Below are 27,428 nucleotides of genomic sequence, written 5' to 3'. Positions count from 1 at the left end.
GGTAAATTCCCAGGAATGGGATGGCTGGATCATACAGTAGGCCTATATTCAGATTTCTGAGGTATCTCTATACTGTCTTCCACAGTGGCTGGACCAGTTTACATTCCCACCAATAGTGGATTAGGGTATCTTTTTCCCCACATCCTCACCAGCATTTGTGGTTGATTTCTTTTTTTTAAAGATTTACTTTTTTTTTTTTTTTTTTTTTTTTTTTGGACAGGCAGAGTGGACAGTGAGAGAGAGAGAGAGAGAGAGAAAGGTCTTCCTTTGCCGTTGGTTCACCCTCCAATGGCCACTGTGGCTGGCGCGCTGCAGCCGGCGCACCGCGCTGATCCAAAGCCAGGAGCCAGGTGCTTTTCCTGGTCTCCCATGGGGTGCAGGGCCCAAGCACTTGGGCCATCCTCCACTGCACTCCCTGGCCACAGCAGAGAGCTGGCCTGGAAGAGGGGCAACCGGGACAGAATCCAGCACCCCAACCAGGACTAGAACCTGGTGTGCCAGTGCCATAAGGCGGAGGATTAGCCTATTGAGCCGCGATGTTGGCCTTACTTATTTATTTGAAAGGCAGAGTTACAGAGAGGCAGAGGCAGAGACAGAGAGAGAGGTCTTCCATCCACTGATTCACTCCCCAAATGGCCACAATGGCTGATCCAAAGCCAGGAGCCAAGAGCTTCTTCCAGGTCTCCTACACAGGGACAGGGGCCCAAGGACTTGGACCATCTTCCACTGCTTTCCTAGGCCATAGCAGAGAGCTGGATCAGAAGTGGAGCAGCCAGGACTTGAACCGGCGCCCATATGGGATGCCAGCACTGCAGGTGACAGCTTTACACACTACGCCACAGTAACAGCCCCTGTGGTTGATTTCTATATGAAATCTATTCTAAATGGGGTGAGGTAAAACCATACTGTGGTTTTGATTTGCATTTCCCTGATGGCTAGTGATCCCGATTCTTTCATGTTTTTTGAGCTTTTTATAGATTCTGGATATTAATCCCGTATCAATTGCGTGGTTTGCAAATATTTTCTCCCATTCTGTCAATTGCATCTTCCCTTTGCTGAGTATTTCTTTTGCCTTGCAGAAGTTTCTCAATCTGATGCAATCCCATGTCAATTTTGGCTTTGATTGCTTCTGTTTCTGGGATCTTTTCGAAGAAGTCTTTGCTTATGCCAATGCCTTGCAGAGTTTCCCAATGTTCTCTAATAATTTGATGGTATCTGGTTGTAGATTTAGGTATTTGATTCATTTTGAGTGGATTTTTTTATGTAAGGTATAAAGTTGGGGTCTTGCTTCATACTTCTGCATGTGGAGATCCAGTTTTCTGAGCACCATTTGGTGAAGAGACTGTCCTTGCTCCAGGGATTGATTTTGGCTCCTTTGTCAAAGATAAGTTGATTGTAGATACATGGATTGATTTCTGGAGTTTCTATTCTATTCCATTGTTTTACTCAATTGGTTTTTTTGTTTTGTTTTGTTTTGTTTTTGTTTTTCCAGTACCAGGCAATGGTGAGAGTGTGCATCCTTGTCTGGTTCCAGATCTTAGTGGCAGTGCTTCCAACTTTTCCCCATTCAATAAGATGCTGGCCATGGGTTTGTCATAAATGCCTTGATTGTGTTGAGGAATGTTCCTTCTATACCCAGTTTGCTTAAGGTTTTCCTCATGAAAGGATGTTGTATTTTATCAAATACTTTCTTTGCATCTATTGAGACAATCTTGTGGTTTTTGTTTTTCAGTTTGTTAATGTGATGTACCACATTTATTGATTTGAAAATATTGAACCATCCCTGCATACCAGTGATATATCCCACCTGGTCTGGGTGAATGATCATTCTGATGTGTTGTTGGATTTGATTGGCTAGTATTTTTTGAGGATTTTTGTTTTATTTTTATTAGGGAAATTGGTATATAGTTCTGTTTCTCTGTTGTATCTTTCTCTGACTTAGGAATTCAGGTGATGCTGGCTTCATAGAAGGAGTTTGGGAGGATTCTCTCCCTTTCAATTGTTTTGAATAGCTTGAGAAGAATTGGAGTTAGTTCTTCTTTAAATTTCTGGTGTAATTCAGCAGTGAAGCCATCCAGTCCTGGGATTCTCTTTCTTGAGAGGGTCTTTATTGTTGATTCAATCTCTTTCTTCGTTATTGGTCTGTCTATGTGTTCTGTGCCTTCATGGCTCAATTTTGGTAGGTTGTATGTGTCCAGGAATTTATCTTTTAGGTTTACTGATTTGTTGGTATACAGCACTTTGTATTAATTACTGATGATTCTTTTTATTTCTGTGGAATCTATTGTTACATTTCCTTTTTTATCTCTGATTGTATTGATTTGGGGTCTTCTCCCTCTTTTTTTTTTTTTTTTTTTTTTTTGGTTGGGCCAATGATGTATCAATTTTGTTTATGTTTTTTAAAAAAACCAGCCATTGGTTTCACTGATCTTTTGTATTTTTTTTTTTTTGACAGGCAGAGTGGACAGTGAGAGAGAGAGACAGAGAGAAAGGTCTTCCTTTTGCCGTTGGTTCACCCTCCAATGGCCGCCACGGCCGGCGCACTGCGGCCAACGCACCGCGCTGATCCAATGGCAGGAGCCAGGTGCTTATCCTGGTCTCCTCCCATGGGATGCAGGGCCCAAGTACCTGGGCCATCCTCCACTGCACTCCCTGGCCACAGCAGAAAGCTGGCCTGGAAGAGGGGCAACCGGGACAGAATCCGGCGCCCCAACCGGGACTAGAACCCTGTGTGCCAGCGCCGCAAGGCGGAGGATTAGCCTAGTGAGCCGCAGCGCCGACTTCTTTTGTATTTTTTATTTCAATTTTTTTATTTCTTCCTAATTTTAATTATTTATTTTCTCCTACTAATTTGGGTTTGTTTTGTTGTTTTCCTAGGTCCTTGAGATGCAATGATAGCTTATTTATTCGGTCCTTTCCAATTTCTTGATGTAGGCACCAACTGCTATAAACTTTCCTAGTATCTCTTAAGTTTTGATATGTTGTATTTCTGTCTTCATTCACTTCCAGAAGTATTTTGATTTATTCTATGACCCGCTGTTGATACAGGAGCATGTTTTTCAGTCTCCATCTGTTTGCATATGTTCTAGAGATTCCTGAATTGTTGATTTCCAGCTTCATCCCACTGTGATCAGAATGCACTGGTGAGAAGAATGTATATTCTGCAACTGTGGGATGAAAAGTTCTATAGATACCAATTAGTCCATTTGGTCTATAGTGTTAATTCTGTTTGAGGTTTTTTTTTTTTTTTTTTTTTTTTTTGTTTGTTTGTTTGTTTTTGTGATTTTCTGCCTGGTTGATATGTCCATTCCTAAAAGTGGAGTGTGGAAGTCCCCCATTATTACTATTGTATTAGAGTCCCTTTGGATCCATTAGCATTTCTTTTAAACAGCCATGCACCCTGTAATTGAGTGCATATACCTGTTTTATAATCATATCTTGCTATTGAATTGATCCCTTAATCATTACATAGTATATTTTATCTGATTTTAGGATGGCTACATCAGCTCCTTTTTGATTTCCATTAACATGGAATATTTTTTTCTATCCTTTCACTTTCAGTCTGTGGGTATCTTTGTTGGTGCTATGTGTTTCCTGTAGGCAACAAATAGATGGGTCTTGTTTTTTAATCCATCTATTCAGTCTGTATCTTCTAACTGGAGCACTGAGATAATTTATATTCGAGGTTACTATTGATAAGTAACAACTTGGCCCTGCAATTTTTCCATAAATGTTCCTATTGTTTATTTTGTATTTTCTTTGTACTTTTACTGGAAGATTTTCTGCTTTCGCCTTCTTTCATAGTGATGACTGTGTTTCTGTGTTTCTTTGTGTAGCATATCCTTAAGCATCTTTTGTAAGGCTGGACAAGTGGTGACAAATTCTTTCAATTTCTGTTTTATGGAAGGTCTTTATTGTACCTTCATTCATAAACAAGAGTTTTGCAGGGTACAGTAGTCTGGGTTGATAGTTCTTTTTTCTCTTAAGACTTGGACTATATCTCACCATGCTCTCCTAGCCTGTAAGGTTTCTGCTGAGAAGTTAGCCGAGAGTCTAATTGGAGATCCTCTGAAAGTCATCTGGCATTTCTCTTGTGCAAACTTTAGCATCTTCTCTTTATGCTTTACTGTGAAAAGTTTGACTACAATGTGTTATGGTAAAGATCTTTTCTCATCAAGTCTATTAGGAGTTCTGTGTGCTTCCTGTACTTTAACATCCCTTTCTTTTTCCAAATTGGGAGCATTTTCTGTAATTATTTCACTAAAAAGGCCATCTATCCCATTCTCTCTTTCCACACCTCCAGGAACTCCTAAGACCCATATGTTAGGTCATTTGATAGTATCCCATAAATCTCCAACACAGTTTTTAATTTTTCTAATATTCTTCTTCTTTTTGATCTGACTATAAAACTTCCAGAGATTTGTCTTCTAACTCAGATATTCTTTCTTCTGCCTCACTGAGTCCTGTTGTTAAGGATTTCCACCGCATCTTTTATTTGATCTATTGAATCCTTCATTTATAATATTTCATTTTGATTTCTCTTTAAATCTCAATTTCATGGAAAAATTTTTCATTCATGTTATGTATGGAGTTCTTTAATTCATAGATTTGCTTCTGATTACTTCTAAGTAATCCTATGATTAATCTTTTGATTTCCATTTCTGGCATTTCATCAATCTCTACCTCTTCACATTCTAATATTGAAGTGTTGTGTTCCTTTGAGGGTGTCATGTTGTCTTCCTTATTCTTCTTTCTTGAATTTCTGCATTTATTTTTAGGCATTTGTGGAGATAGTTGTTAATTTTTTTTCCCTCTGATGGCTTTTATCTTTGAACTACACCTCTGTGGCTTAGTGGAGTGTCTGCTCTTTCAGTGAATACACAGAGACATGCTCTGGGTGTGGCCAGGGAACTCTGTTCAGTGCTCCAGGGTGGGGGGAGTATCCAGGGTGACACCCAAGTTGGGCATGGTAGAGCTTCTCCTTTATTTTTTATTAGAGGGGAGGATTTGGTCTGCTCTGTTGGTGTAGTCACACCCTCAATGCCTCTCAAGGTCAGTGCCTGGGCACTAGCCCACAGTGGGTTCAATACTCATCCATGCTGCCACAAGAACCATACAAAGGATCAGTGTGAGCATGGATCCTGGCGCAGTGACCACCCCAGGCAATCAGGGAGCCCTGAGCATGTAGAGCTGCCCACAGCGACTGCCCAGAGACCCCACCACACCCTGCGCCCTCCCACACAGCCACAGTGTTTCAATGGTCCCGGCACACAAGGCTCCCACAGTCATGGGGCACTAAGGATCCACTCTGCCCCGCCAGTCTGTCCTGTGACAGAGAGGCAGACACCCTCCCAGTGCCAACTGCCTTTGGGTGCTCTGCCTAGGCAGTTTGAGCCCCAGAATCTGTGATGTGTTGGGAGGCTGGGGGCATCTCACAGTCCTACATGGATGCCCAGTCCCTTGTCAATGCTCCCAGCCAGAATCAGGCGCGTCTTCTCAGCTGGTTGCTGGGTGCACAGACACAAGCTGGTACAGCTGTTATGTATATCCAAAATGGTGCCTGCCCTCTCTCAGCCAGTTACAGGGTGCCATTGTTGGTATATGGGGAGAGAGAAAATGTGCCCCTTTTTTCCTCTAGGTTGGCAGGCACCCTGTTCCCTGCAGGGCTCCAGGCCAGACTCGCACCAGGCTCTCCTTGCAGCCATAGTGCCAGTGGCTTGAGCTGCTGCGGTCTGGTGTCACCTCACTCTCCAAAGCTGGCACTGAGGCTCTCAGCTGCTGGGACTCTGTGTTGCGTCCATGCTCACGCTGTGTGTCCACACCCTCCACATAGATCCACAGCATCCCTCTTCCTTCTGTGGAATTTCCACTGTAGTTTTCTCCCTAAGTCTTCCCTGAGGTTGCACTCCCTCCACTTTTTTTTTTTTTTTAACTACCTTCCCCTAACCTAGAGCATTAGGCTCCCTCCTATTCTGCCATGTTAAGCTTATTTTTTAATTCCATTTTCCCACAAACTTTTTGAGATCTCATGTGTTTTAAAATCCTATGTGATTTTATAATGTGTTTATAATCCTATGTGACTTTATAAGCTCTCCAAGTCCTTTATGAAATGCCCCAGGATATAAATGAAATAGCCCTGGAGAGGCTCCCCCAACCAGGGCATTCAGCTAACACAACTCCCTGCTCCCCACCACTCCCTGCACTGTGAGGCCCCAGAAGCAAGGCAGCCCTTCTCCCATCATCTGGGGGGACGTCATTAGTCTCATACAAGAGCCAAAAAAAAAAACTAAGCTCTGCAAGTTTTGGCTATTAACCCAAAACAGAGAAAAGTTGGACTTTGAACCCAGAATACAAGCAAAGAGGAGCCATGTTGGTGGTGGGGGTGGGTTCTAGAAAAGACATCGTGGGCAGGGAAACCAAGCTGGGAGGACCTTTGCTTTCATGGGATTTGAGCACATGTAGAGCAGGGCTGGCACCCTCCTCTGCAGAGTGGGGCAGGCTGCAAGCCCCTGTCTCCCAGGTGCATGGTCTCCTGCCCTGAAGCACCCACCAGGTCACTGTTCCTGCTCAGGACACAGTTGGTTCACTTTGCTGCACTTGGCTGAGTCCTACAGAATCAGGAGTGATGCCTCCAGAACCCTGAAAGCTAAGAACCAGGACTGCTGATTCCTGGGTCAAGCTGCAAGGACAGTGTCAAGGTTCTGGGAGTGGCAGTCCTGATGGGACTTCCCTCCCTTGGGACAGCTGTGACCCTGTGACTGAGCTGTGCTACGTTATAAAGGCTATTCCCTTGGGAGATGCCACCAGCCCAGAACTCAGCTGACTTCCAGCTGAGGCAGGAAGCAGCCCACTAGACAGCAGTGAGTGGCCAGCAGGCAGGTGGGAAGCCTGGAGCAAATGGAGTCGCTCAGCTTTCTATCCCCCTGTCCATCTGCCTATTCTTGTTTCTTTTTGAACTCATTCAATACCTGTAGCAGTTTTCCATTGCCACATAACGAAGCACCCTCAAATCAGTGTCTTAAAACCAGACACTAGCTGGCATTCCAAGGGTAAGGATTCTGGGTGTGGCTCAGCTGGGTGTTTCTGGCCCAGGGTCTCTCAGGAGGCTACAGTGAGTTAGGGACCAGGGCTGCAGGTCTCTCAAGGCTAGCGGGAAAGGTCACATTGGTTGCTGGTGGCAGAACTGGTAGACTGCAGCCATCGGCTCCCCTGTACCTGGGATACACCTGAGTGCACGTGCGCCTGAGTGACAGCTGTGAAGAGCCCGTGAGAGCAGGGACTAGATGGGACCGGAGCTCAGTGGGGAGCGGCACCTGTCACTTTTCCCACACTGTATTTACTGGAAGCTTCCCTGTGCTCAGGCAAGGGGCTTACACAAGGACAGGACCAGCAGAAGGCTGGGATCACCGTGAACGTTTCAGAAGCTGCCCCCCACACATTCCTACTCTCCTACCCAACCCTGCCCCTCCCCCAAACACACACGTGCTGTCAAGGGCCTCCTGGCCTGGCTGCTACTCTTCCCTATTCCTAGCCTTCAAAGCTCTGTTGAGATGCAGATCCCCCAGGCCCCCAGTCAGATCTGGGGATTCAGAAGCTGTGGCCTGGGGCTCGGGGCCCAGCAAGCCTTTAACAAAGCTTCCAGATGATCCAGATGCCTGACCATTTCCCGGCCAACACTGCGGCCTTGCTGCTGAGTGCTCGCAGCCTGGATGCCCCTGAGTGGGCTGCTCCCACTTTCCGGACCAGGTGACCTGCAGGGAGATTCATCCCTTCCAAGGCCCATCCCAAGGCCTGGCAAGAACGGCCTGTTGCTGCTTCAGAGGCAAGCAATCTCCCCAGACAGCCTCCCAAGCCCTTCTTCCCGACACCTGTCTGCAGCCTGCGCCTGCCCAGAAAGTGGTGGCTTCCCTCCCTTCCAGCTCAGGGCTTGTTAGAATGAAGTCACACCAGGGCAGCCCTCGAAATGGGGCCTAGCAAGAGCAGCAGACAGCCGAGGCCGTGAGAGTGACCATGGCTCTGAAGATCTCCCTAACATTCTCAGGGGATCTGGAGGTTTCAATCTTGATCATTCGCTTCTGGGCGGCACCCACCCACAGGAACTTCCAGTTGGACCTGAGAGGGGCAGCATAGCCTAGAAAACCTGAGGCTTCTGGTACCTTCTGTCAAAAGCACACCACCCTCCTCCCTCCCTGCCCCAGCCTGTGAGCCAGGGTTGGGCAAGGCCCTCAGACCCGGAGTCTCAGAGGTGCCTGCCTTGGGCCCCGCGGCCCCTCCCCTTCCCCACCTCTTTGTCCTCCCCTGCTTCATCCCAAACAGCGCTGCCTCACTGGGTGTTCCCGGAGTAACATTCCTGCGGTCAGCTGGGCCCAGGCAGGCTCTGCAGTGGCTCTCCCACGAGCACAGGGCTGGTGCAGACCCCCGCCCATCACAGGCAAGGCCGTCAGGGCAGGTAAGGGCTGGAAGGAAACAGGGGCCAGACACAGTGACCGCACACATGCTGACTGGTGTTCCCACTTTTAAAGAACAAAGTGCAGCTGTCTCGCGTTTGTTCCATTCTGGCTCAGAGCCAAGGGCAGCCTTTCTCCCTGGGGACAGGCATGTTGGCGCAGCCGCCTCACCCGAGCCCCGAGCCCTGAGCCCCGGCTCAGGCAGGAATCTCCCCAGCTTTGCCTCCTTTGAAGCCTCCAGCCCATCTGCTTCCTCTCAGGACCCCCAGATCCCAGCCTCCCCTGCGGCTAACCCAGCCCCAGGCTGCAGGCAGCCCCATGGGCCCGTGCCCATTGACGTGTTATCCCCAGAGAGAGGGGCCAAGGGGCCACGTGGCCTGACGCGGGCAGAAGGTGGGTGCCGTGGGCGTCGCTCTGACAAGACCCCGCACGCCACACCAGCACGTGGGCTGCACAGGGTCAGAAACGCCATTCGAGGCACCGACCCACTCAGAATCGTGTTCTGATGCCAGAATAGAGTGCCCAGCACAGTGGGCTTAAACAGCTTTATGGTCTGGGCTCTGAAAACGGAAGAAGGCAGTCGACGCCCCCACGGCTTCCTGAATAGGGGCGTTCCCTCCTCCTCAGATAAAACAGCCAGAGCACCTCACAGACAGGCAGGGGTAGGCGGCTTCTCTCTTACATAGGGCGCCGGAAGTCCCGCCCAGCAACTTTGCTCGCCCCTCCCCGGCTAGCCGCACCGCAAGGGCCTCTGGGAAGTGTAGTGTTTTTAGCTGAACATATTGCTACTATCCTTAAGTCACCCTACTTTAAAGGGAGGGGAGAATGGCCCGTGTGAGAGGGCCCGGTCAGCCCGCACCTGGAGTAACAGGCAGAACTGGATACCTTCTCCTTCCCCCGTGCTGGTCTGCCCCGGGGAGGTCCCGGACTCCTTGCTGCTGTCCCCTGCTCTGTCCACCGCCCTCCTCCAGGCCGGGACAGATGGAACCCCGATCCTTTACAGTGTGATCGGCAGCCCCGGTTATCAGCCGGCCCCGAGTTAGGGTAACTTCTGTCTGTCCAAACTGCCCCGAAGCTCTTGCCTGCCCTGCCGCCCCTTCCATAGGCTGTGTGCTGTACGAAAGCTGTGAGAAGGCCGGCGCCGTGGCTCAATTGGCTAATCCTCCACCTTGTGGCGCCGGCACCCCGGGTTCTAGTCCCGGTTGGTCGGGGCGCCAGATTCTGTCCCGGCTGCCCCTCTTCCAGGCCAGCTCTCTGCTGTGGCCCGGGAAGGCAGTGGAGGATGGCCCAAAAGCACCTGGCTCCCAGCTTCAGATCGGCACAGTGCGCCGGCCGCGCCGGCCATTGGAGGGTGAACCAGCGGTAAAGGAAGCCCTTTCTCTCTGTCTCTCTCTCTCACTGTCCACTCTGCCTTGTAAAAAAAAAAAAAAAAAAAAAAAGGCAGCTGTGTGAAGGACTTGGGCCATCTTCCACTGCTTTCCCAGGCACATTGGCAGGGAGGTGGGTCGGAAGCGGAGCAGCCATGACCGGAAGCCACACTCTGGTAGGGGATGCTGGTGTTGCAAGCTGTGGCTTAGCCCACTGCACTAGGATGCTGGCCCTGAGGTCACAGTTTTGCCCTACATTTTTAGTGAGCTGTATCCTGATATTTTAATTTTATGGCTATAGGGATTGTGTTTCTTATTTAATCCTAGCTTGGAAAGTGACTTCACTGCCGAGTTGGAGACTAGGTCATAGCACCATAAACCACGGGAGCAGCACTGGGGCAAGTGCCCGGGCGGTGCCATGCCCTCTCTCTGGGAAGAGCCCTTCCCTGGTCAGTGGTGCACTTCTGGGGCCCTGAGTTCCTCTGATCCTTGCTGGGATAACCTCGTTTCCTTCAGAAGGAAGGTAGACTGGCAGCTATGCGGCTTCCCCGGCGGGCCCCGGGCCTGCACACGCGCCTGGCTCGCCTGCAGCTCAGCCAGGCCCTGAGCCTCAGCTCCTGTGCCCGGGCAGTATTTCTCTTTAGTTGGCCGTTACAAGATGTGCCATTATCTTAGGCCCCTCCTGAGCATACTGTCCATGGAGGAAGTGAGAGGAGCAGGCATCCTGCATGTGCACACGGGTCCCTGGCCCCCTTCCTTTTCCCTCCCTTGTCCGCTCCTGTTCACTGGGCTTCTTCTGCTCTGGGCCATCTGCCCTCACCTCTAGCCCAGGGTGCAGCACAGCTGGTCCCTCTCCACACCCGGACCAGAAGCCAGGGAAGCTCTGGAGGAAGAGCCGCGTGTGGCATGGACTTGGCCTCCCCCTCTCTTCCCCACCCAAAGCCTGCACTGCCCTGTGCAGAGTTGAGAGACCAGGAAGAGGTGGTCCTTGTCCTCAAGCAGCTTTCCAGACACCAGGGAACAAATAAGAGCGCGGACTATGACCCCGCAGAGGGGCAGCACGGGTGTCAGGGCGCGGAGGAAGGGCCCTGACTGCGGCTGGAGAGGCCTCCCCTGCGATGCCCGGCCACGGGTAGAGCAGCTTCCTTTACGCGGCGTTGTCTGTGCCACCTGCTTGGTACACCCAACCCCCGGTCTTTGAAACAACCAGCATTCGAACGAGAATCCAACATCGCAGACTGAGCACTCCCCCCACCCCACCCCCAGCCATGTTGAGAAAAGAGCAGAACCAAGAGGCCAAGGCGAGGAGAAAGTGGGGTCCCAGCCATGGGGGGGTGGGTGTTGAGCCTGAGCACCGCACGGGTGTGGCAGGTGCTCGCCAGACACTGCCAGGATAACGCCGGGAGGGATGGGGGTACAGGAGGGAGCATCCCGTTCTGTTTGGAGGGAAGTGATGAACGCAGTCTTGGCTGCGTTGGGGAGAATGTTCCTGGCAGCAACCACCAGGGACTGGGAAGAAGGGTCAGTTAGGACGGGGGCGCCTAGGGCAGCCGTTGACTATGGCTTTGCAACAGTGAGTGGCAAATCCACAGAGCACCCAACGGTGGGGAGAAGTCAGAGATGGGCCTGGCTGGCTGCAGACAAGGGCAGAGTGTGGATGACACAGGCGACGCCCTTGAACTGTTTTGCAGAAAGGCATTTTTTATTTTTTAATTTTTTGACAGGCAGAGTTAGTGAGAGAGAGAGAGAGACAGAGAGAAAGGTCTTCCTTTTCCATTGGTTTACCCCCCAAGTGGCTGCTACAGCCGGCGTGCTGCGCTGATCCGAAGCCAGGAGCCAGGTGCTTCTCCTGGTCTCCCATGCAGGTGCAGGGCCCAAAGACCTGGGCCACCCTCCACTGCACTCCCGGGCCACAGCAGAGAGCTGACCTGGAAGAGGGGCAACCGGGACAGAATCCGGCACCCCAACCGGGACTAGAACCCGGTGTGCCGGCGCCGCAGGCGGAAGATTAGCCTAGTGAGCCGCGGCGCCGGCCGCAGAAAGGCATTTTACATCTGACCCTGCGCACACACGCAGCCCAAATGAGTTTTCACAGAAACTTCCTGCCCTCCCACCACCACCACCAAGCAGCCACACGGACTTGTTCCAAGGGACTGTGTCCCGTTTCCAAAATCAGAGCCACCCTCGATCCAACAAGGGGCCGTAGAGCTCACTGGCAGGGCAGCAGGTGGCCGGTGGCGGGGCGCGGCGAGGGAAGAGCTCCCGGGCTGGCGTGCCGGGCCTGGAAGCCGGCGTGCTCCCACTGCCTCTCTCCCCCGCAGACCGGCAGGTTCCTGGGGGAGGTGGACGGCGCCCTCCTGAGCCAGCTGCTCAGCATGGGGGTGTTCAGCCGGTAAGTAGGGCGCGCGGCAGAGGCAAGCGCTGATGCTAAATGCTCCAGACAGATCTCGGGATCCTGACCTCAAAAACTCGCAATGAAAGCCCAAAGAGCTCCAAAAGCAACCTTTCCGGAGCTAGGGACTTGACGGGGTGGGAGGGGGGGATGGGGCATCAGGTCACGTGGACGTCCCTGGGAGCGGACCCCTGCACCCCCCCAGCCTCAGCTCAGCCCCTGGAGGGAAAACCATCCAGCCAAAAGAGCAAGCCGTTCGCTCTTCCTGTCCTTCCAACCTTCCGACCGTTCAAAGTGCAGAAATGCTCAGTGCGTGCTGCCCTTGGAGCAGGCGTCCCTGCAGCCTGAGGGTCTGAGGGGCGGGGTGGGGGAGGGGGGCTGTGCTAGTGAGGCCCTCCGAGGCGGGGGCGGGGCAGGGGGATGGCCTGGGACCCCCACCCCCACTTGTCTCTGGCTTCCAGAGTCACCATGTACGACTACCAGGCCATGTGCAGACCCCAGAGTCACCACCACAGTGGGACCCAGCCCCTGGGCAGCGTGAGTGACACCCGACCTGCCTTCGGCCAGCCAGCCACGCAGTTCCCCTGCCCCTCCCCGCTTCTTCTCCTGACCCCCGGCCGTCCTTCCCGGGGAGGGGGGGGCACCGTGACTGTCTCCAATGTGGGCCTGCTGCCCTGCTGCTCACTCAGCACAGGTCCCACGTGCGAGTGGACCGCTCTTTGTCCTCTGCAGCCACTCACCGCCTTCCTGACAGCGACCAGGTGGCTGCTGCACCAGCTTTGTCTGTGAGTGGGGGCCGTGGCCGGGGAGGGAGCCGTGCAGGTGTGGCTTAGGAGGAGCTCCTGTGAGCAGGCGGCTGCCTGAGGTGCCCACAGCACCGCACTGGCCCCCAGAGCCTGGCCGCAGAGTGCGTCTAGTGCCTTCTGCCCACCTGCTCAGCCTAGAGCCCCCCACAAGGATGAGGGTGTCCTGGAGGAGAGGGGTGGGGAGGGCACAGGCCCCCAGGTCCAGTTCTGTGTCCAACAGGTTCCTGCTGGAGTGGTGCGCCTGGGGCTCCTGGCATGAGCGCGGGGCCGAGGGTGAGTTGGTGGCTGCACAGCCACGTGGGGTATCTGTCAGCTCGTTTGAAAACCTGTCATCTCGGGGGTGGCAGCGGGATAGGGAGTTGGCACCTATGGTTCTATGCTCACATCTCATCCTGCGTGGCCTCCTCTGGCCCCCTCATCTCTCTGTGTGACATCATCATCTCGGAACGCCACTGCTCCATGTGACACCACCACCACCTGTGACGCCCTGCCCTCGTGTGACACCATGCCTTTCCTGTCCATTTCCACCCTGTGCTGGCCTCTGTCCTGGGCAGCCAAAGCTGTCTTCCATCACTGTAAGTAGCATCAGCGGAGGAGGTCCTGGCTGGCCAGGGCGGGTTAGGGAAGCAAAGCAGCTGGGGCTGCACAGCGCCTGCCCTCAACTCTGCATCCCAGGAATAAACCCTGGAAGGGCCTAGTTCTCCGGATCTCATCCCATACCCGTCCAGTCCTGTAGAAAACTGCAGCCGCCTCCTTGGGTGAGGCTCAGCAAGGACAAAGGTGCTGTGGCTCAGTGACCGAGCACACCAGAGCAGCCACCAGGGCACCCCGTGGAAAGCAGAGCAGCAGCGGCTCCGACCCAGGCACCCAGCAGCAGGGCTTGGGCCTCCCCGGGTGCTTGCCTGCAAGGTCTGGGCATGACACCCCCAGCAGAGTCCCCCGCTGGCGGCAAAGCCCCCACAGGAAGCAAAGCAGCAGCCCAGGCCTGAGTCTGTCCCCAGGAGGACAGCCACCAGGAGCAGCAGCTGAGGCTGCCCGGTCCCCAGGGGCCCAGGAGCCCGCAGAGCAGAGCCAGACCCTGGCGGAAAGCTGGGACCACGTTCCCGCTCCGTGAGGGCTCTGCTGCCTGCTGCCCTGACCCGAGCTTCAAGCCTGGTCGAAGTTTTTCTAGGTCCCCTATGAAACCCTGTGTCATGTCACCTCCGTGCCTATCATTCCAGGAGAGAGTGGAGGTCTCACGGCTGGGCAGCAGGGACTAAGGGAAGGGCAGGGAGGGTGCTTGGAAGACGCCAGGCGTCCACCCTCCCTCCTGGGCCCTCTCAGGCTCATCCCAGCACGGGGGGCGCGGGTCCTCCCTGGGCGCCACCTTGCCCGGGGCTGAGCCCTGTCTGCGCCACTTCTGTCCTTGATGTGGTGGACGACAGCGCATCTGCAGACAAAGGAGGCTCAGAGACTGTGTGCCACAAGCCCAGCTCTCTCTGGCCGGCTACCGCTGCTCCACTGCTTAGGGAGAGAGGCGGGGCCTGGTCCCCGGTGGGCGGGCGAGCAGCCATGGCGCCTAGAGGCGCTACCTTCGCCTGGCACCCCTGCTGCCTCTGCTCGCCTCTCCTCTGAGGTGCTGGATAGCAAAGCTGGGAGGAGCCTTGGAGAGGGTGCACTTCCGGGCCCCGGCTCACGCTGAGGACCAGGCTCCCAAAGGCGCAAGCGGCTGCCCGAGGTCGGGAGGCGCAAGGACCCATCCCCCTGGGCGCTGCACCTGTTCTCTGTTGTCTTCCCTCACCTGCTTTCCCCCCTCCCCCGCCCCAAGAGGCCACCTGGCAGGGGACTAGGGGGCGTCCCCATGGCCTAGCGGAGAGCGAGGGACAACCTGTAAGGCGCCTCGCAGTCCTCACACCTGTGCCTGTCCACCCGCAGCCCACAAGCACAAGAAGCAGGACGTGCTGCAGCCCTGCGACACGGAGTACCCGGTGTTTGTTTACCGCGAGGCCGTCCGGGAGGCCAACGGCATCATCGAGTGTGGCACCTGCCAGAAGTACGAGCCCTTGCGCTCGCCCTGCCCGCCGGCGGCAAGGGCGTCAGGACCCACGGGAGGCGGGGCGAGGGGCGCTTCCGGGGGGAAAGGTCATTCCCCTGGTGGGGGTGGTGGGTGGTTCAGTGAGGGGGCGGGCAGCGGCGCTCCTGAGTGCACGCGCACCCCAATCCCCGCAGCCTCGGGACCCTCGGGCTGGTCCCCCTCCTATCGGGGCTGCTCACGGTGGTCGGGGCCATCGGCAGTGCTTGGACAGCCAGGCCAGTGGGGAAGAGACCCAAGGCCACTCTCCCTGGAGTTCGCGCTGTGCTGGGAAGCCGGAGAGCAGGAGGAAGCTGCGGGGTGGCTGGGGCCCTCGGAGGGGGCTGGACCTGCCTGGGCTGGGGCCCTGCTGAGCTGAGGGTCCTCCCTGCAGACCCCCGGGGGTCTGGCCCAGGCCTGGCAGGTTCTCGGGTGCCTCGCCGCTCCCCAGGGACCGCCGGAGCAGCCTGCTTCCCAGGCTCACCTCAGACGGGCGTCACACACACGCTGGTGGCCGTGTCCCTCAGTGACGCAGTTTTCTCAGGCTTGTGGTGAGGCCGAAGACAGTGGCATGGCGTGAAGCCAGGGCTTCTGCAAAGACTCGAATTTAAACACGGCTTCTGCTGCTTCCGGCCGTGCAGCCTGGGGGTGCAGGAGGCTCCTCAGGCTCTTCTAGGCTTAGTTGTCCCATCTACAGAATGGGAACAATTCGTGGTGCTGTGCAGGTTAAATGTACATGAGAGGACTTGAAAAAGCTCCCGGAAAATGCATTTAAAAGGTGAGTTTAGGGGCAGGTGTTTGGCTTCCTGATGAAGATGTTTGCGTCCCATTTCGGAGTGCTTGGGTTCCATTCCCGGCTCAGGCTCCTGACCCCAGCTTCCTGCTAATGCAGGCCGTGGGAGACAGCAGTTGTCCCTGTCAGCACGCGGGAGACCCGGATTGCATTCCTGGCTCCAGGCTCCCAGCTCTGCCATTGCAGGCATTTGAAGGCTGAACCAGAAGATGGGAGCTCTCTTTCTGTCTCTCAAATTGAAAAACAAGTTTTATTTGGGTGATTAAATTTTGAAATCCCTAAATAGCTTTTACTGACTACGCATTTTCCATGAACTTATGCACATATTGGCATGTGTGTGTGACAAATCACGGAGGCCATAGGAAACGTGCGGAAAGTGGCCGCTAACATCATCGGCTAATAACCCCAGGCTGCCGCACAAACCGTGGCCCAGGTCTTTCACCCTCCCTGTCTGGCGATTCCTGAGCTGTGTGCAGGAGCACTGTGCCACCTTGTGGCCAAACCTGGCACTGCACCTTTCCACACGACCTATCTCCACCCTGGTGGCCTGGCGCCCCTGTTTTTCTTTGTTTTTGTTTTTTAAGATTTATTTATTTATTTGAAAGTCAGAATTACACACAGAGAGAGGAGAGGCAGAGAAAGAGAGGTCTTCCATCCGATGGATCACTGTCCAATTGGCTGCAACGGCCAGAGCTGTGCTGATCCGAAACCAGGAGCCAGGAATTTCTTCCAGGTCTCCCACGTGGGTGCAGGGGCCCAAGGACTTGGGCCATCTTCTACTGCTTCCCCAGGCCATAGCAGAGAGCTGGATCGGAAGAGGAGCAGCCAGGACTAGAACCAGCGCCCATATGGGATGCCAGCATGTTAACCCACTGCACCACAGCGCCGGCCCCTGGCGTCCCTGTTTGCAGCAGCCCCTGAGCCGGCCCAGCTCGTGTCCTTGCCCCAGCCCTCAACACCAGAAGCCCCTTCCAGATGCGGAGCCACAACCCCCGTCTCTGCCGCAGGGTCTTCGTGATACAGCAGATCCCCAACAGTAACCTCCTCCTACTGGTGACAGACTCCACCTGTGACTGCAGCAGCTTCCCGCCAGTCCTGCAGGAGGCCACGGAAGTGAAATATATCCTCCGGTCCTCAGGATGAGCCGGGCAGGCAGGCTGGGGAGAGTCACCGCACCACGGGGCTCGGACGGGACACCTTTATTTGTTCTCCAGTTCCCTCCCTGACTTTTTGGTTGCCGCCCCGACCCCCACACCCTAAGCTGCTGGCAGGCGCAGGTCCTTAGGCTCTCCAAAATGGCATTCTGCTGACCTTAACCGTGAGCCTTGCACATAACGCCTCTGTCAAGTGTGACAGGATGCGCTCCCAGAAGCTCCGCCGCAGACCCGACTCCTGCCACGCCTTCCACGCAGAGGTGATGGGCTGGGGGAGGGGCGCTGTGCCGGGGGAAGGTGGGAGCCACCGCTGTCCCGGTGCACCTGAGTGGGAGGCAGGCCCCACTGTGCATTCGTGACCACTCTCCGTGACTGTCCGGTCCACCCCAGGTCCTGGCATTGAGTTCCTGTAACCCTCGTAGCTCCCTGGTGTGACAGAGGTGACAGAAGCATCTTCTGTTAAACTTTAGTCCCTGGTTCCTGATGCAGGCAACTTCTAAGCAGCCCACGTGCTCAGAGTGTCTGTGTATGCTTGTGAGATGCCGGGGGGGGGGGGGTCAGGGGGGGCAGGTCCCCAGAAAGACAGAGGCAGGATTGGAGCCTTGGGACTGTGGCCTCAGAACCTTATTTCTGGGGAAAGGAGAGGGAATGGAGATGGAGCTTATCTCAAACAGCCAATGATTCAAAAAAAAATGACAGTGCCTCGAGCTGTGCAGGTTTGCGGGATGGTGAGCGCGTGCAGGAGCTGAGAGGGTGCAGAGGGCTCGGCGGCTGCCCACCGCTTACCTCCCCGGTCTGGCTGCTCCTGAGTCCTTGATAACAAACCAGTGAGAGGCTGGCAAGTTCCCTCCGAAGCTGCGTGACCCAGTGTAACAGATGACAAAGCCAAGAGCCGGGCTGTCCGCAGTGTGTCTGCGGCTGGGACTGAGCCCCTCACCTGGTGGCGTCTGCTGCTGGCTCCAGGCAGGGTCAGGATGCAAATGAACTGAATGGAATTATGGGACACCCAGCTGGTGCCCTGTGAGCCAGCATGCTGACAGGGTGGGGGTGGGGGTGGGGGATAATGCGGTCCCCACAGTCGTGGTCATAAATGGTGCAGCAAAAACACATCAAAGCACCAAGCACCATGCCGTTAAAATACCGAGGCAACCAGGATCGAAGGCTGGCTCCATGGAGAGCCACGCTTCCTCGGGCTTGGGGCCCAGGCGAAGTAAAGTAGTTTTCCCGTGGGGTCCTGCGTCCTGCTACATTTAGCTGGGCATGATCTGAGCAAGTGGAAGGAAGTCGATAGGTGGATAAAGGAGCAGGGACTGAGCACATGAGATGTAGGTGTGGCTCCCGGAGCCAGCGCGTTGTGCACAGTCCATACAGCCTCTGCCCGGCACCCCGAGGTGCTGCCTGACCCCGCAGCCACCCCAGGACAAGGGCCTCCGGAGAAGGTGAGGGCCCAGGACGCAGGCTGCACCCACAGCGTCTGCTCTTGCCCTGACGGTGGCAGGGCTTCCGTGTTCTCCCGGGGTTTCAGCCCTGTCAGTCCCCAGGACCGGCCTTCCCTGGGGCCTGGCTGTCCTGGCTGGCAGGCCTCCCTCCCAATGTGTTCCTCTCTGCTCTGGGCGCAGGAGAACGCGCAGGACTGCGGCGGCACCGCGGACACCTCGGCCTCCCTCGCCCTGCTCCTGCTGCCTCTGTGTGCCTGTTTCTGCGGGCACACAGCCCCCGTCTGACGGCTGCTCGGCGACACATCCTGAGAGGTCCCCGACCGCCGTGGGAGCCAGCCCTGCGGTGGGGCTATCGCCCAGGCCCGGGCCATCTCAGCCATGGGCTAGCCGTCCCTGCCTCTGGACACTGCTGACGGAACGAGAAATGAACACCACCCAAGTTACTTCCCAAGACCCTCCAGGGGGCCCAGCATGAGCTCCACCTGGACCAAGACAGAAGAATTCAGTTCCTCGGTCTCCACCAGTCCCGACGCAGCTTGGAAAGGGTCAGCCTCCTCGTGGACAGGGCGGCCTGTAGGGGTGCTGGCTGAGGAAGAGGAGCAGACTGAGGCCAGTGGCAGAGGGAGACTGAGGCAAGAGCCACATCCCCACCTGAGGCCGAGCGTCCTCCAAGCAAGGTCATGGTGGCGGGCACGCCGTTCCCTAGCTGTTGCTTGGAAGAGCCCTGATGCGTGCGGTGTGTGTGTGAGTAAATCATAATGAGACCATCGGCATGGCTGCCTATGCTATGTCCACAGAGAACCCTAACGTAGAGGAAGCAAAGCCTGTAGGCTGAGCTCCGCACCTGCTGCACAGGAACACGATACGCACTCAGGGCAGGTGGAGTGGTTCCTTGCGGCACCACTCTAGGGGCCCAGGGTTGGCTCCAAGCTCACCATGAGGTCCACTTGGTCCCATCGTGGTCTCTTTGATCTACAGAAGCAGCTACCTGTCTCTGGGGTGAAGTCCTTCAGGACCATCCCTGGGGCCCCCGGAGGCCGCTGTGTGGGAACTCACCCTCACACCTCCTTGGTGCCCAAGGCCCTCGGACGTCCTCCACCCCAGCCCCAGCCCCAGATCCCAAGCAGCAGCAGTCTCCCCTGTGAGAGCCGCAGTGAGCCCTGCAGAAATTCCGGGGTGTGCTCAGATCTTTAGGCTTAACGAACCTCCGAAGCGGAGGCCCAGCCCAGAGGGACCCGCCTCCCCTGCCGTCCACCTTCGCCCCCACACCAAGGCCAAGCTGCCCCGCGTTTCCCACCAGCAAACAGCCTGCCTCTGTTGCAGGCCAGCTCCTGCAGCACCTTAGGTCATACACGAGCCGATGGTAGCTCCAGGGGCACTTAGTCTTGATCCTTCCAGCTTGGCATGGATGCCCCCTGCACAGCTGCAGAGCTCGGAGCTGTGTGAAGGCAGAATAGCACTAGTAATAGCTAAAGTCTACGTGTACCAGGTTGACAGCACGTACGATGTACATACTCTGCGCAAGTAGCTGCTATGACTAGACCCGTCCTACAGCCAAGGAAACTGAAGCAGAGAGCGCAGAAAGCTGCCTCCAAATTCTAAGAGGATCATCAGCCTGAACGCGATCCATTCATGCCATGTGCCTGGAGAGGCCTGGCTTACAGTAGGCACCGCATATATGTTGACTACTGTGACTACCTGGTCCCCTGGAGGTGGGAATAACAACAAAACTCGCAGTTTGGATGCCAGGAATAACAGGCACAAATCATGGGTGTCCACTTGGCCCGAGGGGCTGGAAGGCAGCAGAGCCCACTCCCCAGCCCCCCTAGCTGATGACCTGTGACAACCAGGGCAGGATAAGGGTTTCCAAACTCCTGCTCCAGCCACTCCCTGGGGCCCCTGACTCCCAACCTGACTTTCTTTGGCCTTAGTGAGTGCTCTTGACTTCCAATGGCATTTGATCCAACTCCCAGCTCAGACACCAACTACCAGTTTCTCTCCAGAGTAATCCAGGGCTGTCTTTTGAAAGGCTTGTGGTCCCTACACAGCCAGGGGAAGCACCTGCAGACAAAATTGCACACAGCATTTTTTTAAAAGATGTATTTATTTACTTGAGAGGCAGAGTTAGAGGGAAAGAGAGAGGGGTCTTCCACCCACTGGTTCACTCCCCTTATGACCACAATGGCCAGAGCTGGGCTGATCTTCTTCCTGGTCTCCCACATGGGTACCACTTTCCCAGGTGCATTAGCAGAGAGCTGGATCAGAAATGGAGCAGCAGGGATAAGAACCGGCGCCCACAGGGATCCCAGCTTTGCAGGGTACAGCCTCCTTCCTCTGCTAATAGAGCCACTAGGGGGCAGCAGAGGGCAGCCTGGCTCACTGAAGGAGTCGTCATCTTGATTTCAGAGTGGCAGGGTGGGAGAGCAGTCACCTGGTAAACTGGGGTACAGACCTGAGACCTCGCCAGTGCTGCACACTTTCACATGACCGTGACCTAAGAATGCCGTCAGATCCTCCTTCCTCAGCACCGGCGCTCTGTTAGCTACTGAGTCCACTGCTAGTAATGCTTCTGTGTATTTTAACAGAAGTGTGCTTTCAGGTAAAATGCCTCAACCACCACTTCACAAGGCTAAGTGAAGCTTTTGGTTCAGGAGAGCAAGGGAGTGAATATATCTTAAGGTCAGGAAGGTATGGGGGCCGGGGAGCTCGAAGTGGACAGAAGGAAGATGGGGCAGGAGCTGGCACAAGCACCAGTCACCGCGGGAAGTCTGCAGCTCCAAGGTTGGATCATGTCCTACTTTACTACTGAGGCAGCGAATGACTTCTTGTCTATGTCACATTGGGATTTGATCAGCCTCCTCTTCATTTCTATGGTAGGGACAGTTAGGGCAGTGGCAACAAGAGGCTTCGTGAACATGCAGCATAAGCCCTGCTCCCGTGGTTCTCCCCAGTCCCAATCTGTGCCAGCCATCAAAGGCAGCAGCCAAGAGTGGGCCAGACCAGCCTTGTTTTCACCAAGTCAAATAAAGGCAGAGAACATATGCACCCAAGACAGGACGTGGCGGGTGGCGAGCAAACAGTTCATGCCCACTGAGGAAAACTCAACAGTGCTCTAGCAGAATATTCCAGAAAAGGATGCTGTTTCTGGGAGAACTGGAAAGCGGCACTGGCCAGGGCTCCTCTATAAAGTCGAACTTCAAACTTGGCCTGATCTACTTCCTTTGCAGTATCCACTGGATCACCTAAGGGGAAGCACAGCTTTTATCAAGACGAGGAAAACCCAAACGGGATCTGTAGGCCTGAACTGAATCAATAGCAGACTGCGATCCAGGTTATATGCCAGGATAATACATGGGAAAACCTTAAAGTTCTATCTATACTTAAGTAAGAATTCTAGGGGTCTGGCACTGTGGCATAGCGGGTAAGGCCACCACCTGTGGACGCCAGCATTCCATACGGGCACTGGTTTGAATCCCGGCTGCTCCACTTCCAATCCAGCTTCCTGCTAAAGCACCTGAGAAATCAGTGGAAGATGCCCAAGTGCTTGGTTTCCTGCCCCACTGTAGGAGACCAGGATGGAGTTCCTGGCTCCTGGTTTCCTGCAGTAGATCATACATCTGTCTCCCTGTCACTTCAGCTTTCAAAAAAATAAATCTTTTTAAAAAGTTCTATCAGAGACCAGATTAACAAACCTCATGGCCTTCAAGTCAATATTCATGAGAATCATCAGAATAAACGAATACAGGAAATTTTCCTCTTAAATTGTCTTTGTTTTCTCCAGTACAGAATGCTGTAACAGACTATGTCACACAGTTTTCTAAGCTTCAGTTTCCTTATCTATAAAAATGAGTCACAAATACCAGTGACTAGCCCACAGGGTTATTGTGAGAACAGTAGTTCATTTAACACATCCCTTGGCATAAAGCATTATTAGGCATTATTTATGTAAACTTTAATAATAAATCAGGTAGGGAGGCTGGTGTTGTGACACAGGTTAAGCAGACAACTGCAACACCAGCATCCCACATGCGCACCAGTTCAAGTCCTGGCTGCTCCACTTCTGATCCAGCTCCCCACTAATGCACCTGGGAAACCAGAAGATAGCCTAAGTACTTTGGCCCCTGCCACCCATATGGGAGACCCAGATGGAGTTCCAGGGTCCTGGCTTCAGCCTGGCCCAGTCCTAGCTGTTGTGGCCATTTGGGGACTGGCCAGCAGATGGAGGCTCTCTGTGTAACTTTCAAATAAGTAAATAAATAAAGTACTACTACTTTGAGTCAGCTCTCCTCTCCATTCTGAAGCTGGGTCAAGTGACAGTGAAAGCTTAAGAAAAGTTGGAGGCCAGCGCCGCGGCTCACTAGGCTAATCCTCCGCCTTGCGGTGCTGGCACACGGGGTTCTAGTCCCGGTCGGGGAACCGGATTCTGTCCCGGTTGCCCCTCTTCCAGGCCAGCTCTCTGCTATGGCCCGGGAGTGCAGTGGAGGATGGCCTAAGTGCTTGGGCCCTGCACCCCATGGGAGACCAGGAGAAGCACCTGGCTCCTGCCTTCGGATCAGCGCGTTGCGCCGGCCGCAGCGCACCAGCCGTGACAGCCATTGGAGGGTGAACCAATGGCAAAAAGGAAGACCTTTCTCTCTCTCTCTCACTGTCCACTCTGCCTGTCAAAAAGAAAAGTTGGAAAAAGTGAGTTGGGTGTTAAGTGCCTGATTTGTGAATTCATAGTGGGGGATTTCTGAGAATTTCTTAAACTTTAGTATTTAGGGCTTTAAGAAAGTGCCAAAGGTAATGTTAGTGGCCGGCGCTGTGGTGCAGCAGGTTAGGCTGGCTCCACATCAGAGTGCCAGTTGAAGCCCCGACTGCCCTGCCTCTCACTGGCTTCCTGCTAATGTGCCTGGGCAGGTAGTGGATGACAGTCCAAGAGCCTGGACCCTTGCCATCCACATGGGAAACCCAGACTGAGTTCCTGGCTTAGGCCTGGACCAGACCTGGCTGTTGCCAGTATTTGGTGAGTGAACCAGAAGACAGAAGACACCTCCAACCCTCCCAACCTCCACCATCCCGCCTTTCAAATAAATAACATCAACAAAAGAAAAAGCAGTTTAAAAAACACAACAGAAGCTTAGATTCCATTTGATTCTTTTTATTAGAAGAAATTGAGAATACAGCAAGTAGGGAAACCCCTTGGTGAATGGAATCATCACACAGGTGCCTTTCTGGGACCCCAGCCTTCTAAGATCCCCCCAAAATGTGCTTTGTGGCTTCAGCAATTTATAAAGGAGAAGGGTGGATATACTGAAAAAGGCCACTGTTTAATGGTGAAAGAACAAAGCTGTAGAGGTCCTAAGCAGCCTAGGGCCAAAAAAGAAAAGTAAAGCTCTGCACGGAGCAAGCAGGCCTCTGACCGCTGAGAGTAAGGCATTCAGGCGCCAACCTGGTGAGAGTTCTCAGCGGGCACTGTATGGTCAAGTGCACATTGAGGCTGTTGGGGTGAGCTTCACATTGAGACACACACACACATACACGGGCCCAGGCAGGCCCACACACAGATACACCCGAAAGAGGGAGGTTTTTACTGGGTTACATATTGGTGGTGTTAACTTCATTTTCCTTAGGGTTTGTGCTATGTTGAACCAGCTTCCTCCTGTTGTAGGGTATGGGGAGACTGGGCCCAAAGACGGCTACCTGGTGTTGTTACAGGGCTCATCCCTACATCCCAAAGTGCATGACTGAAAAACAAGTCTGGCTTTTGATATGTGCTATTGCTCCCAGGAAACCAAGTGAGCTTCCTTCCAGATGGCCACAGTCCTGTTGTACTATGTTTTCTCAAAGGGATTTAATACTGCTCTTGCCTCCCGTCAGGCATGGCACCAGTCCACACACTGAGTCTTTGGCTTGGCCCACCTAGCACCACCAAGGCAGTGACCTTATTGAGAACCAGAACACTCTCAAGTCCTTCCCAAGTTCAAGGCTGGATTCTTTGTTCCTGGATTTCAGCTTGTGCTGGAGACGGAGGGGAAAGGAGAAAAAGAACCAAGAAGTGCTGAATAAATGGGAGGTCCTTCCCATGCTCCAAAACATCCATTTGAGGATGTCAGTCCCCAGGGTCTCAATGTTTGGTTCTAATACCCACAATCCCCAGGATGCAACATAATCCCCTGAAGTTTGTGGTGACAGTAACCTAAGACAGCGCTGTTTTAGGAGTTCACTTACAAGCCAAGATCAGAGATCTTTCTCCCCTACCCCTACCCTTTGACATGTAACACTGTAGACCTGGGACAAGAGCAATCATTTTTCATTTCTAGTAACAACTCAAAAACTGAAGGATCCTCCTGGACTTCCTGGCAATACCATGCCATTCCCTTTGACACTGTGTATCACACTAGGCCTGCAGAGTGGGTTCAGTGAGTGGGGACAGTGCCATGGTGGGTACTACATCTTGCCTCACCAGAGTTCTGCTGGCTTTCTTGTGACAGGGGAGCTGAGGTGCCTGCCACCTGAGAGGCTTTATCAAAACAGCATGCCAAGGTCAAATGCTTCCTTCCTGATCCAAAGTGTGCTGCCAGCCTATGAAATGAGTGCAAGGTGACCCTCAACAAGTAAGACTCTCATTGTGGCTGGCTCTGTGCCACAAAGTATGATGCCAGGGATTAAGGTAGGGCAGTGATTTTTAATACAAACTTACGGGGAGTCCCAAAGCTCCATAACAAGGATATGGAGAACAGTCGCATCTCTCTAACCAGGTAAGAACTACCACCCACCTGAGCAGGATGCCAGGAAGTAATCACATCAGCCCTGTGCCGATGTATCCAGAGCTCCTCCACGTTTCCACCACCCACCCCTCACCAGCACTGAACGACAGCAGTGGGGAGCTCTCCTCCTCAGAAAGGTCACTATCAGCCTACGAGCCAGTCTCTCAAACGCCGCCTTAACTTGAGTGCACATGCTGCTTCCACTAAGAAAATGCACACCACCTCCCACCACCTCAGGGCTCCCACGGGCCCTCAGACTTGAGAACGGTCTCTCTGACCCACCAGCCTTTAGAAGGCACCTCATTGCACCAAGACATTGTACATTCTGGGGTTCTCACTTGATCGTCCATCCTACAGTCACTGTGCGAAATTGAAACAGTGTGTGGTACTTGCATGTTTCATTCTATACAAAAATTCTCCCTCCCTCCCCTGCCCCTATGTTTTAAACATTTATATAAATTCTTATTTAAACAGTAAGTTAGAAATCTTATTTACATTAATTTCTTTGTTTGCCCAAAAGAGCATCTAAAATCACACTCCCACCCTTAATTGGATATAAACGTTCACCTAAATTGGTTCGTATAATTGTTTTAAGGAGAGAGAAAGGGAGAAGAAAGAAACAGCAGCTAAACTGTTTCCCCATCTTCTACAAATAAATAGGACACGGATCAGAAGCCAGTTTGCCAAAGGTCTTGCAGAGCCCTCAATCAGCAGATCCCAGGAGTAAGTCAGGGTTTGAGCCATTTCTCCTCCAAACTGATGCACTCCATCCTTTGAGGTATGATTTATTTTTGTTTTTCTCTTCTCAGTCGTGTACCATGTGGAGCCCTGGGCCGTCACAAAGCCCATGATGCTGTCACAGTTTTGGGGCTCTCTGGTACTGGCATCACTAGCCAGCAGAGAAGCCTGCAGGCGTGGCAGGCCCTGTGGTTCAGGTCACGGTCACGGTCCCTGGCTACTGGTAGGTGTCACAGTGCATCCTCTTCACTGCAGCCCCCGCCGATCATGAAGCGGAACTCTTGGAGGTTTGAGACACCATGGAAGTGAACGAAAGCTCCAGCGACCACAAAGATGTGGAACAGCTGATGAGAGTGAAACTGGAGGGGGCGGGGAGGAAAGAGTAGAGAAGCCCATAAATTATTAAGTCTGCTAAGATTTTTATGATCATTTAATCCTGGTTTATACTGAGCAGAGGGCATGGAATGGATGTTACAGAGCTCAAATTCAAGATGTCCACAGATCCTGCAACATCCGTTAGGCCTATCACATTCTGCTGAGTTGAAAGCCAGCTGCCCCCAAAGAAATCAAGGTGCTGCCATTAAGCTTAGACATGAATATGTGCACACTTAACACTAGAGTATCTGGTGAACTCAAGGGTGAGACACAGACTCTTGACAAGAGACCCCCCCCCCCCCCCCCCGGAATCCTACAGGTCTTCTGACTCCTAGCAGTGGGCTATTGTTTCACTGGGGGGGGGGGGGGGGGCCACAAAACACTGGTGATCAAGGCCTTGTACTTCCTTCTCGAGTCAGAGCTGGTCTACAAGGGCGATAGTATTGATGAGTTTACCCATTCTGCTGAATGCCATTGCATATTTCCAGAAAGGTTCAATTACTCAGTACACCCAAACATCACTGCAAAAATCACACTACTCTCTTCTACAGTTTCAAATTGGAAAAGTTCACTGGTACAGCAGCATTTATCACGGGAAAGACACTGACTCATTTAGAAGTATAAACCAGAAGCAACCAAAACTCACAACCCAGAGATGTTTCCTAGGAAACCACAGGGGATTAATTCTTCCAGAAAAAGGGAAGGGAGGAAAAACCCCTCTATACCAATGTCAAAATTAAGATAAGTCAATCTCTAAAACAGAAATTAGTCAATTTGAAGTCCAAAAGATTGCTAAAGTTCAGGAGTATATTCATTTTAAAGACAGTTAAACATGACTTCAGAGAGATCACATGATCAGCTTCATTGTCAATACCAGCAACGTGCTAAGAAACAGAATCCCAAAGGTCAGATTTCACATGAAACAATAATCTGACTCTGTACTACTGAAAATGTGTCAGGCCTCCTTCAGTCACAGAATTTTCCATCTATCATTGGTCCCTTACAGGAGTATTTTCTTTCTCCCCTTCTTCCTCTTACCTTTAGCTACAAACTCTTCCTCTTCTCCCAAACAGCCATGAACACATTCAACTCTCATCACAAATCACTGAATTCTGGTA

At 53.3% G+C, this 27,428-nt stretch overlaps 2 protein-coding genes across 10 annotated transcripts in view; one reads left to right on the top strand and one right to left on the bottom strand.

The window, feature by feature from the left end:
• Window positions 1–19,219, top strand: part of CACNA2D4 (calcium voltage-gated channel auxiliary subunit alpha2delta 4) — a 107,826-nt gene extending 88,607 nt beyond the window's left edge. The window contains exons 30-38 of one of the 4 annotated variants that reach the window (XM_070049272.1): window positions 12,136–12,206; window positions 12,668–12,743; window positions 12,939–12,991; window positions 13,233–13,285; window positions 13,567–13,587; window positions 14,927–15,044; window positions 16,863–16,980; window positions 17,192–17,269; window positions 18,629–18,875. In XM_070049272.1, the coding sequence (XP_069905373.1) occupies window positions 12,136–12,206; window positions 12,668–12,743; window positions 12,939–12,991; window positions 13,233–13,285; window positions 13,567–13,587; window positions 14,927–15,044; window positions 16,863–16,980; window positions 17,192–17,269; window positions 18,629–18,733 (693 nt within the window). In that variant the 3' untranslated portion in view covers window positions 18,734–18,875. Of the gene's footprint in view, window positions 1–738; window positions 6,238–12,135; window positions 12,207–12,667; window positions 12,744–12,938; window positions 12,992–13,232; window positions 13,286–13,566; window positions 13,588–14,926; window positions 15,045–15,456; window positions 15,593–16,862; window positions 16,981–17,191; window positions 17,270–18,628 lie in introns of those variants that run through there. The other 3 variants (XM_070049271.1, XM_070049273.1, XM_070049274.1) reach the window with 3 other exon arrangements.
• Window positions 19,220–23,572: 4,353 nt separating this feature from the next.
• The window catches only part of ADIPOR2 (adiponectin receptor 2), a 104,613-nt gene continuing 100,757 nt past the window's right edge, over window positions 23,573–27,428 (bottom strand). For all 6 annotated transcript variants that reach the window (XM_017343434.3, XM_070049276.1, XM_017343435.3 and 3 more), the window contains one exon: window positions 23,573–26,294. In XM_017343434.3, coding sequence (XP_017198923.1) covers window positions 26,166–26,294 — 129 coding nt within the window. In that variant the 3' untranslated portion in view covers window positions 23,573–26,165. The remainder of the gene's footprint in view (window positions 26,295–27,428) is intronic.

The sequence above is a fragment of the Oryctolagus cuniculus genome, chromosome 9, assembly GCF_964237555.1.
Source record: "Oryctolagus cuniculus chromosome 9, mOryCun1.1, whole genome shotgun sequence".
In the NCBI taxonomy this organism is placed as follows: Eukaryota; Metazoa; Chordata; class Mammalia; order Lagomorpha; family Leporidae; genus Oryctolagus; species Oryctolagus cuniculus.
Note: the sequence above shows the minus strand (reverse complement) of the source record. Positions and strands in the feature narration are given on the sequence as shown.